At 39.2% G+C, this 12656-nt stretch overlaps 1 protein-coding gene across 41 annotated transcripts in view; it reads left to right on the forward strand.

The window, feature by feature from the left end:
* The window catches only part of tenm3 (teneurin transmembrane protein 3), a 971756-nt gene that overhangs the window by 931830 nt on the left and 27270 nt on the right, over positions 1-12656 (forward strand). For all 41 annotated transcript variants that reach the window (XM_087235111.1, XM_087235107.2, XM_087235110.2 and 38 more), the window contains one exon: positions 1403-1546. In XM_087235111.1, coding sequence (XP_087091237.1) covers positions 1403-1546 — 144 coding nt within the window. The remainder of the gene's footprint in view (positions 1-1402; positions 1547-12656) is intronic.

Here is a 12656-nt window from a genome sequence, read left to right on the forward strand (position 1 = left end):
ATGCGCTAATCAGGGCGCTTTAGAGAAAAAGCATTTCTAATTACACTAAAAAAATCTGCAAAAATTGAACTCCGTTATAGCAAGGGATCGCTGTACTTCCCTTTTTTTACTTCACAGTGTTGAAATAACAATTAAATGTGAAAACTTTATCAGCCAAATATATTTTTGCAAGATCCTTTTGAAGTTGACTAAGTGTAAATGAACACAGCATCGCACCTCTGCTTAAAACCTCAAAACTTGCACAATTAGCAGGATTTGCACATCTACAAAAATATTTTCTATTGAGTTAGCAAGTGTTGTCGAGCTAGAAAGAAGCAGCTCACTATCTATCATTTACCGCTCTTCTAGATTCTTAGAGTAGAGGAATAATGTAATTACCCTCTGTAGAAAGACTGAATTTGTTATATGCAAGAATGTAGATGTGCCTAATGGCCCGTGCCTCTATGACAGTCACATTATGGTCTCCTTAAATATACCTATGCAAATAGGAAATGTAAATGGAAAACAAAGCAGTTATTACTGAGGCTAACAACAGCATACAGTAAGAAGCCTCTGATATATATATTTTTTACATTTGCACTGTGGCATTTTTTATGCTGACAATATTTTGTAGCTTGTATGATTTGCCATCAGCAAAACCACAGAGAACAACATGCTTCTTTCTGTTTTGAGGAAGGTCAAGGCAAATCTGTGGCTTTGTTTTTCACTTAAACGTCGAGAAAGACGGCCAGCTGCTGATGACAGTGCCTCAGTTTATTTTCAGCTGATGATGTGGCAGGCAGTAGGCCAGACCAAACTAGACATGCTTTTCAGCGCCTTACATAAACAAACTCACAAGATGTTGAGCCACAAAAGACATGTTTTTTCTCTAAAGCAGAATTCATTCTGCCTTTATAAAGTGAACAGTGTAAAACTGTAAACAGCTTAGCTGAGTTTCACCAGTATTGATTGGCTTTCACCTTCTCATCAGGCTTTGGTATGTCAATTGCATTAAGCAGGTAATTTTTTGCCCAACGAATAGCAGTCCACTTATTGATTCTCTCTGGGGGACATAAGGTCGCTTTCTTAATATGATCGGCTGAAAACAGTTATAAATTTGAAACGATTTGCACCTGGTGAAGTGCAGATCTGTTATGAGATTTATGAAAGTTATGATCGAGACGCTGCAGTGTTCAGGCAGGCTGCAGTAAAGATGAATTGGTATTGTGTAGGACATCTGATTAGGGCCAGGCACTGAGTTTATCAGCTCGATGTTTATATGATGATTTATCTGCATGCCTCCTAATGTGGTGTTTAGACTTATTCTGTATTGATTACTCAGGTTCTCAAGAAGTCTCTGTATGATGGGATGTTTATACAGTGTATTTGCATACATGAATAACACCGGTCTGTCTTTCTGCAGTGTCTGTGGGATTTGAGTACGAGTCTTGTTTGGATCTGATCTTGTGGGAGAAAAGAACGGCCATCCTGCAAGGTTACGAACTCGATGCCTCAAACATGGGAGGGTGGACACTAGACAAACACCATGTTTTGGATGTTCAGAACGGTAAGCCTGTCTCTGACCTCTGACTCCTTCAATGAATAACACACTCCTACGCTGATTTTAGTATGCACAGCACCACGAGTCACATCGATCTTGGCAATCAGCTGAAATCATATGTTTACCCACGCACTCCCAAATATCAACAAAAATCAATTAAAATACACTTGCCTTACCTCTCCTTCCTCCACTAAAAGTGGTCCATTATCTGCCTGTTAAAAGTTATTAATATGACATGAGTATTAAACCTTTAATAAGGAGTAAATGAGAGCTCATTAGTGTCATTGCTTTTAAATGACGTTGATGAAGTGGAGCTATAGCAACACAGCGTTCTTATTGTCTCAGGCATGCCAATGAGGAGACATTTGACATTTCCACGTGAGTGACCTTCACCCAGACGGAGCAGTCTGGAGTGCTCTCTGCAGCAAACATTTATGGCCACGTGTCACAGGGGAAGAGACTGCCTTAATGAATTCTTAAGGAGTCTCTCATACCTCATCTTGCCTTTAAAAGGGTGATCAGCAGAGGTTGTCCCCATGCACCTTGTTTAAGGGTTGAAGCTGTTTACGCACTACCTATCCTTGGGGAGAAATGATGAGCTGCTTTTAAAAACTAGTTTTCATAGCCATGTAATATTAGTGGTGAGGGTGCTCACCTTTCCAGCGATGAATGTTGGTTGTAGGCTACTACTTAAAATGAAGCTATATGATACATTTAAAAAAACTAACAACAAATAACGTTCCTGTATTATTTTCTGCTTAACATTTTGTTTTGGTGGTCCACTTCAGATATTATGTTCTGTCATTATAGCACTTGGAGGCTTTATTTTGATGCTCTCAGTCTTTATCTTCCAGGATACACTAGAATGAAAACATTAAGATATTAGTTATGTACAGTACAGTTTAATGCAAGGGTACAAAAGGTATCTTAAAATAAACTTAGCAGTTAGGTATTATTTGTTAATAATAGTTTACATTAACTCTGATCAATGTACAGTATTATAGGATTAAACAACATACATTATATTTTCAAAAATACAGTTTGTTCATTGTTTGCATTTTATTTCACCAAGAACTAATGTTAACTTATACAAATCTTGATTTTAAACTATAATGCGAAATGTAACACTTAACCTTAACCAAGATTAATCAATTCTAGCAGAATTATTCAGTGTTACTTCATGTTAATAATTTCAACAAGTGAAAGCTTACTGCAGTGTCATTAAATAGTACCCCACTCTGAGGAAGTCTGTGTGATTAACAGGCCAAAATATATTTTATTCACTAAACATGCTCTGTTGTAACTGGTAAATATAATATAATGTTTTTGATCCATACAACTTTTGTACATAAATATATTTAACAACATTTTGTGAGATTTGACACAGAGCAATATAGCAGAGTTTTATTCAGTCATAAAAAGTGAGAGAAGTAAAAACTGTGCATCGCTGGGACAGCTGCAGACAGTGATGGACAGCTGGGAGCTGGTGAATCTGTGCGGGCAGGTCATAAATTACTCAATGAAATGGGCCTCTGATTGAAGTATGTGAGCAGGCCCAGAACACTGTAATGATTGTGGAAATGATCTCTCTGGGGCGAGACACAGAGGGCATTGAGGAATTGTATGAGTTAACTTTACTAAATCTAAGAATGAGTGTGATGTAGATTATAGATGTGGGGTTTTGTCGATGGTATTAACAATAACTCAATTTAACGACTATAACTACTCTGCTCACTTGGGTTAAGTTTTGCTCTGCTTGGTTTACATTTCCACTGCAATTTACTACTGTTTGTAGTGGGTGGGATTATCATAATAGTCGTGCAATCTCTACTGCTGTGACATCATTAATTGTTGGTTTGGACACAAATCCAATGGCACTGGTAACAACACAGGTATTGATGATTACCAATCAGTGATCAGCAGAAATGCTACTGCACCAAAAAGGTACCAAGTACTAGGTACAGTAGGCAGTGGAAAAGCCCCCAAAAGTGAGGCATTCTGAACTGCATTGTATTATGAAGTGGGAAGTACTTTTTGAGGACATCATTAAACTAATATAAATACTGCTTATTAAAAAACAAGACACTGAAATACATTACGGAAAAGTCTATGAAGAAATAAAACTAAAAACAAAGGTTGAGAAGCTATCTGCAACTAAATAATCAACAAAAATGATGATTTGAGCAGACATCATGCACTCGTCAAATGTCAGAATAATCTGACCTGTCTGTCTGTGTGGGCGAATACATCCCACAGGCAATATGGCATGAGGAGATGCCAGTAACATTTTCTGATACTAACACAAATGAATTTGCAGTGACTGCACAGAAACGATATTGGAAGCATTCAATTTTCTTTGGAAGTCTCTGTTTTATTTGTTTAATTGTTGCTTTGTCTATTTAGAAGTTTTGACTCTTATTCAAAGTTTGCTTCTTTATAAATTAAATTCTGAATATTCCCTTGTGCATACAGAGAAAATTTGGATGGTGTACGGCTCTTCTTGTCCAGATCTTTATTTTTGCTGTTGGTATCTTGAGTGACACTAAACCCTGTTTTACTTTACTGGCAGAGAGCCAGAGCTCCATACAAATTCCAATGGTCTTTCATCTCTATGCTTGCTGCCCTTGCTTCGTCCCTTACTGCCCTCTACCCACCACCCCTTTTACTTCGTGGTCTCTTGCATATTGAACTGCCTGGCAATTGAGACGCCTGCCTAAACTAGGGTATCCCAGAACACACTGCTGCAGTCTATTCAAGCACTGTTGGATCATTCAAGATTGTAGGTCCTCAGTTCCAGTGCTATATTAGGTCAGTATGCTCTACTGCATGTGATAAAAAGAGTTTCCTTAACATTTTTTTTCGTAATAGCAATTTAGGCAAACACATACCCTATAAAATATTTAGTACAAAGTGACTAATTACTGTCAGTGGTCTCAAAATGGCCATAACGAACTGATAGAAATGAATAGCATGTATCCATAAACATTTATTGTGTGCAGCAAGGGAGCTACAACATATATAATTGTAAATAGGGATGTCCCAATCTGCTTTTTTGCCCTCGAGTGCCAGTCATTTGATTTTGAGTATCTACTGATACCAAAACTCAATCTGACACTTCTATAATACATAAAGGCTTGGTAGAGACACGGGAGCTACGGACAAACTCCATATCTCTGTGCTGAACGAAACATGAGGTACATCTTATAACAGGACAAGCAGTTTGTCAGAAAATTTATTTTAAAGGGCTGTCAGAGCTTTCTCTGTGAAATAGTGGCAAGTCTGCATTTTAAATCGAGGTTCTATGTTTGTTTTTGAGGTCTCTTATCAGGTTTGTTGTGCTAAACGTAGCCTTTTCCTTGCCACCTCTTGCAATGCCAAGTTTAGATATCTCACAATGTTGCCAATGTTGTCGTCATCAACTTTAGACCTTCAGACCGCAGACATAATTGCGCTTTTCGCTTCAAGCTGCTTCCGTGTTCTACTTTGCTGGGATTTAACCAATAGCATCTCTGCAACAAAGTAATGTCATGCCGCATGCGTTGCTGTTTCTGTGTGAAGTCAAGGAAGAGGTCTAACTGTGCCACTGCATCACCATAGATGTGTTAAAAAAATTATGAGATATAAACATATATAGTTGAGTCCTGACCGGGAGGTAACGAACGATTCCAATCGAGTCTGAAACTACGTGATTGGCCAGATTTCCGATCACGGATCTGGACATCCCTAATTGTAAGTGTCTCTCTAAAATGTGTGCAGTTCTGAGCTTTAGGCTCAAGAGTCATTCAGTGTATCTAGTTTAGCTGTAATGAAAGGAAGAGCGAAATGAGACCTAGAGTATGGTCCACTGGGGTTTGGTTAAGTGTAGGAGTGTTTGTTTGCATTAGCTTCCCGTCTCTGGTGACCTCACCCTGTCACCACTCTTTTCATGCTGTCTCACAGGGGGGAAAAACTGCATGCTTACATCCAGACAACGCCCAGCCACAAACTTAAACATAAACTCTCGCTGTTTTAGTGTCCCCATCTGTTCACATTCACAGGCTTTTCTAAAGAAACTAGTTAATCTACGGTCAGCCAGTCGTTATCATGAAATAAACCCTGACAGGTTGATCGGGTCCCAACAGGAAGCTGAAACATGAGACAAGCACAGCTGTGTTGGAAATCTTTGACAATTATACGGTTTAGTGATCATTATACGAAGGCATTTGACCGCACTGTTCAGAAATTGAATAATCTGAATAAAATATGCCAGAGAGCTGTGTAATAAATATTTATACAGTACTTGCACTGCCATCTTGAATGTGGCTGGTTTTGTATTGCCCCTTAATTGGCATACTATGCAAGTCAAAGGTCCTCTCAATTGGCTCACTTTATGGGCACGGTTATGAAATCCAAAGAACTTTAGGCCGTCCCATATGTTTTTTGTTTTTTTTTTTTCTCCTCATGAGTTTCTCAGTGTAGAACAGGACTGTGGAGTTTTGGACAGGAATTGGGACAGGGCCCAAATGAAATTCTGTGATTGCATCATAATGGTTAGTTAGTAAAGATGATTAATTGGTTACTTTTGTTCACCAAGCAGACAGAAGAGTTGACTGTGAACAGTGTCTAACTGGCGATAAGTAACTTACTCTGCTTTGACCTGACTAAGAGAGTCAGAATCCATGTCCACATACCACAGCTAGCACAGGCTCCTGTCCCAGGCATGTTATCTTAAAGAGCTCATTCACAATATCCCCTTACTTATGGAAAGCCCCCTTACTTTCACTGCCTCCTGCTGCCTTAATGTGCATATACATTCGTTCCAACTAAACCTCTTTAACAAATGTGTACACACATACACATGAAAGTGACATAATCACATTTTAACTCCTCCTTTCAGCCTCTTTTTCAATTGAACCTGAAAGCCGTTGGACCCACCTTTGCATCTCACCTCTCACACACTCGGGCACTGCAAATTCAGCTGTGCTAGACTTTACTGCCCTTTCTAAATCCCATTGAGTTTAGCTTTAGTCGTGTGCAGGCATGTAATGCAACTTTGAATCTGGCTGCATGAGCCTGGCGCAACCCGCTCTTCTGATGTGGACCACTACTGCCTACGGGGCTTACCTGCATCCTCTCTCACCATCTCAGCCTCCAATTCCTTTCATCTGCCCTTATCAGGCCCTGTCAGTACTCAACCACTGTACCTCCCCTCCCTCCACCAAACAGCGGGAGGTCAGAGAGAGAGATTCAGACACCTCTCTTTGGGACTGCAATTACTTCCAGTCAGGAAATCTTCAAAGACAGAGTGTGTGATTGAGAGAGAGCATGTTCACAGATTTGCCCCTTGTTTTCTCTGCAGTGCCGCATGTGTGATGCAGGCAATCCGGACAGAAAAAGATTGCATCCCCTGCTTATTACTAGTTTTGTCCTGATTCCAAACACACTGTTTTCCCATTATTCAAATTGACTTTGGACCTGTTGGGAAGGAGTTAGTTCATGAAATATTAATGACAAAAAAACGGCAGAGAGATGTGAGAAATGAACACACAGGGAGAGGCAAAATGATTAAATTAAATTGATTTTGGTAATACTTGATGACCACTAATCACTCTCCCTCTGCTCATACACAAACACGATTTGCAAGGCTATGCAAAGATTTATTGCTGCCTTTCCATACCTTAGCTGACACAGTGGCGATGACTGCAAAGATAAACAAAGAAATTATGCATAGCTTTAAAATAGCAATGGAATAACAAGTTCAGAAAACCAATATATAGAGGATTTTTTATATTTATAAAGTACAATGCGACAGTTTCCAGTCTAATATAATTCTTATTTAAATGTATATGTACAAATATTTGCAGTGTTATCTAGGTTTGCACTGCTTAACGGTACTATGGTAGTATTGTGATTATATGGCCCAATCTCAATTCTGCCCCTTAACCCTTCCCCTTACGTTCACGTGAAGGGGTAGGGTGTCCCAATTCTCTGTAGCTTGAAGGCATAGGGCTAAGGGGAAGGGCTAGATACCCCTTCAAACAGAGATTTTTCAGTCAGGAGAGCTGTGAACCACACTGGTCTCATGGTTCTCTTCGGTTATGAATATCATGCCATCAATTCGGTTCAATTCGATATCTCGGTGCATCACGGTGCATTGACGATGCTTTCCATGCACAGTTTTATATTTTCTTCACAGCACAGCAATTCTTGTATTAAATGTATAACTATATTTATATACTATTTGTAATACATTTTGTCCTTTAATACAAGCAGTCAGATATATAAACTGTACCTTTAAACAACACAAGCATTTATGGCAAATAAACAAATATAAATATCCCACTCGCTTTCTGAGCCTTGTCTAGCAAGTTTTTCTTACACCCCTTGGACTGCTCACGCGCTCAACAGAAAGGGCTGTGATTGGCTCTTATGCGCTGGCACTCTTCACAAATGAGTGACTCTGATAAACGGCAGCGGCGATCACAGCTGATCCATGATAGACACGGTGGAGAAAACTCTGCAGACACGCGCTTGTGTCTGTGTCCAGAAGTATTGCTGTAACAGCAGGAAGGAGAGGAAATGTCATGCCAGCAGGTCAAATGGGCCACAGTGAGAGAAAGAGAGTTTACTTTCATTCTCTCAATCACAGTTAATTAAGTACTTCTGCTGTGTCAGTGAAAGACTGCCCAGCAAACACATACACAGTAAAATTGTGCAGTTTCTGCATTTTTAAGTAGTTGGAGCATTGTAAATACTCGCGCTTGCCTCCCTCACCATAGTAAGCTACGGCGACATAGCACAAATTAAATAAATGATGTCAGTACACAATAACCGGTTATGATTATTACTGAACAGCTACTGAATTTTCTGCATCGCGGTGCACTGAAGAAACAATTAATTTTGACACCCCTAATATGTTTTAATACATTTATTATCCGCTCGTATTTTAATGTCATCCTTTAATAAAATTGCTAAAATAAAAAGCGCTAAATTTCTCTACCTATAATCCCTATTAAAAACATACTGTCCTACAACATACTTTCACATCTGTCAATAGATGAAACTCGAATACCCTGTCAGAAAAGTCTGGTGACCGGTAATGAGCTTTTACAGTGTCTGCTATAATGTTAATGTTGTTTTTGTGTGTTTACATAAATAAATATGGCCACAGTGTAAATGCACAGTATTTTTACAGTCTTATTGCCACATTATATCGTTATGATAACATGATATTGTTGCCTTCTGTGATTTCCTGAAGATAAATACCAAAAAAATTACGCAACTAGAATAACTACAGCAGTCACCATCGACAATCTCATATAAAGTGAGGGATCATGATGACATATGATGACGTGTTAAGGTGCTGTAGTGGTGTCCCATTTCTTGGGGGTAAATTTTGAAGCTCTGTTTTTAAGGGCCAAGGGGAAGGGGTGGGGTACAAATATAGAATTAGGATTGGGCCTTTGGCTCTAAAATACTTGCGATGCCACTGTAGTTTGTTACCGGTAGTAATTCAACAATAGATAATGTTTCATGTGAAAAAGTCACTAAAATGCTAACGCATTTGTGCAGCAATAGGCTATTTTATTTGAATAGTATGTGCTTCAATTTTGCAAATTGTAGAATTCACACCTTTTATGGTAGCCTATTGCACGTTTTTTGACGAATCCTAATCAGTTCTAATCTGCTTCTGTCAATATAATTTAATCGCTACAACAATTGTGACATTTTTTTTTTAAAAGTAAATTTTGAATTACCTTGGATTCTTACCTGATAAGATTAAAGAAAAAAAAAACAATAGTAACAGGAAACATTGAAAAATGCTCTTTTTGTAACAAATTTAATTTGGTATCATTTGTATCTTTAATTTAATGCATGTTTTGTTGTTCAGCTATCTACCAAATTAACAAAAAGAACGAATAGAGTTTAGGTGCAGTGACGGAATCATTAATTCAATTCAAGTAGGCCTGTTATAACAAAATATCGTATTTCTGTAGTATTATACAATTTTCTTTATTTCATGGATTTGAGTTATGAATTACAGTATCACAATTCTACTTAGTATCATGATACTTCAGCTGGTGTAGTATCGTAACATGAATTAATGGTATCGCGACAAGCCTAGTGTTATCATATTCTCACAACAGAAATAGAAAAGGCCAAGCGTTGTCTGAAGAGATTGAAGCAGAGTTGTTGAGACAAAAGAAGTGAAGTAGAAGATGAGACATGAAATGGTACGCTGAGAGAAAGAAAAAGAGGCAGTGACAGATGGTTTGTGAGGCGTAAATGGAAGAAAATTGAGTAGACTACAGCTCCAGCTCTATAATCTCATCCAGTTTCTGACCCAGCATAAACACAGCAGCTATAAACTCCAATTCAGCCCTTTATTGGCAAATCACTGCTTTCCACTCATGACCTGTCCCCCTCTGTCAGATTTATATATAAACACACATCACGCGTATCAAAGGAACATGTACACACAATCACTGTGAGCTGAGGGCATTCTCTCTGCATGCCTGAATGAATAATCCAACACGTCCCACATCGTGAGCCGGTCTCCTCATAATCTGTGTGTGTGTAATTGAAGACATTCATTGTTGTGCATGTGGGTGTACATACATCCGCTTGTGCTTTTATTCCCAGCCCCTCGTATGGCAGATCAAACAGGTGCGGTGTGGGTTTCATTACTAATGCGACCATGAGTAATTTGCGTGAAAAACCGGCCCATGCGCATGGCTCTGATTAACCATTGAGAATGTTTCTGTATACACTTGTTTGTGTGTGTATATATCTGGTGCGACCTCCATCAGAGTAGCCTGGTTTGAAGTCAAGGTCGTGGGTCTTTCCCAGGGCCAATGGGCCTCCCTCATCCAATTTGTCTTTGTTAGCAGAGCATTGCTACAGTGTTAGCCTAAAAGTAGCCCCGAAAGCAGCCATTCCTCTCACTCTTCCAGCCGATCCCTCGCTCAATGGCTTAATCGATGGTGGGTGGTTGATCAGAGGAGGAGGTATATTGAGATTTATGGGGACGTTTAGACCACGATGCGGCTGCTGTGTGGACCGGTGCCCAAGCACACCCGAGAGGAGGCTTAAGATGGCGTCATTGATCTCACTCATAATTAGCGCACAGAGAAGCTAGATGCAGAATTCCAGCACGTTGCCCGATGTGAATAATTTAGCGAGCACAGCATGAAGTCATCCTTTGAAGTGCAGCTTTGAAGACCCCCCCCCCCCCCCAGTCTCGAACACCCCGCCGTTTTCAAAGCAACTCCCGAAAAGCAGTTAACTGTGTTCGCAAGGGCGCTTTTAGAAAACATTCTATTGACTTGGACACTTTGAGTTCACCTGCACACGTGTATAAGAACACACACACTTAAATGTCTTTGGTTTTGTCCAGTCTTATCTTCAGTGCACACATGTGTACGCAGAGCAGACGTTTTCCATGTTTTGGGCACACACTTTTCCTTCCAAAACAGGGGCAGTATTTTTAAGGCATCACCGGCATGCTCCCAAAATGCCACGGAAGTTCATTTCAAAGACTTTAAAGTAATTATTTAACACCATATCAATGTTTATAGGTTTTGCACAGAGTTCATGCTGAACTGTTTCTGTCTCCTGTGACATAAATAAGAGTTGTTGACCATTTCAAACCTGACACTTTTGAGCTTCCATGACAATCTGGATGTAGGCAGTGTAGTGGCTAGGTCTGGGAACACAACTTCTCTCTCTCCTTCTGGGTGGAGGGGTTGTGCTGAGAAGGCAGTAGGAAGTTAGTGGAGTTCACAGCTGACAGGAGTCTTGTGGTGGACTCTAATTTGAGCACTCACAGTGGATGACAGCGGTTTGTGGTGGCACATGTTATTTCTGCTCCGTCTACGAATCGCTTGTCTCTCCCTGATGCCCTCCATCTCCTTTCTCGCTCTCTGTCTTGTTTGCTTTCTCTATGGGAACCAAGAGCTGGCAACCCCATTAAATTCAGCATGCTGGATGAAATTCTGAGGCCTGGCTTAGCAGGTGTCATGTATCCTCAGCTCTCCGTGTTGGTTCCCGCCATTTAATGTGATTTGTGGGCTTCTGCTAAGAATATAAATGTGAATATAAACTCTTCCTGACACTTCTATTTCATTTCAACATTTTTAAATCACATACTCTTAATTTCTAGACTTTCAGAAGTGTCAGGCCAGGTTTTTATCGTTTGTCGAGTAGTTGTCTTGGATTGTATTACTGTAGTGTGTGATACATTTATGCAATATTAACCTGCTTAAATGAATGGAAAAAACATGCTCAGGCAAAATGCTCTTTCAACACACTTTACATTTCAAAACTACTTGTTAAAGTTTAATGTTTTCTTCCAACAAGCCATTTTATAGCTTGAAAATTCCTTATTGACCATAGCTGAAGATATATAAAAATTTCAAAGGCTTGCTGGCTTGTATCAAAGTGTAAGTTTTTTTTTAATTTGAGGGTGTTTCATGTACTTAAATATGCAGAAGGTATTTTTATCAGAACATACTAGTGGCAAGTTAGATGTATGAACAAACAGATCTGCTCATTTAGTAAATTTTTGTACCATGTTGATGCTTGTCATCCCTCCTCCAACATTTGTGATTCACTTTCATGTAACATGAACATATTTCACTCTATAAATGCTCTTTAGTGATGGTTCCTGCTGACCCTCCTCTCCTGGTGTCCCCTTGATCCTAACTAACATTAAAACAAGATTGAAAAAAAAAAATTCATACCTTTATCACCACTCTAAATCCTGATAAAAGACCTCCTGTGCTCGACTTATTGCTAACCAGTCTTGATCTCTCTTTGACCACTTTTTTCAGCCTTTTTTGGAAGTAACTTGCTAAGTAGATTGCCAAGAAAATTGCCTGTCTTCATTCAAATACTTGCCAAGCATATATTGTGGATATGAAAAGGAAGTTCCAACAATGTATATGCAATAATATCAACCATAAAAATCACAAACAAATGTTTAACTGACTGTCTTTAGATAATCCTGTATTTTATTTACGCCAAACGAGGGTTTTGCGCTGGTTTAAGCTGTTAGTAAATATGGATTTTTTTCTGATTAATGGACTTGATTGCAGTCTTGCAATATATTAAAATGTAAATAAAATCTGTTGTCTTG

Source organism: Danio rerio, chromosome 1 (assembly GCF_052040795.2).
Source record: "Danio rerio strain M-AB ecotype USA chromosome 1, GRCz13ab, whole genome shotgun sequence".
Taxonomy (NCBI): domain Eukaryota; kingdom Metazoa; phylum Chordata; class Actinopteri; order Cypriniformes; family Danionidae; genus Danio; species Danio rerio.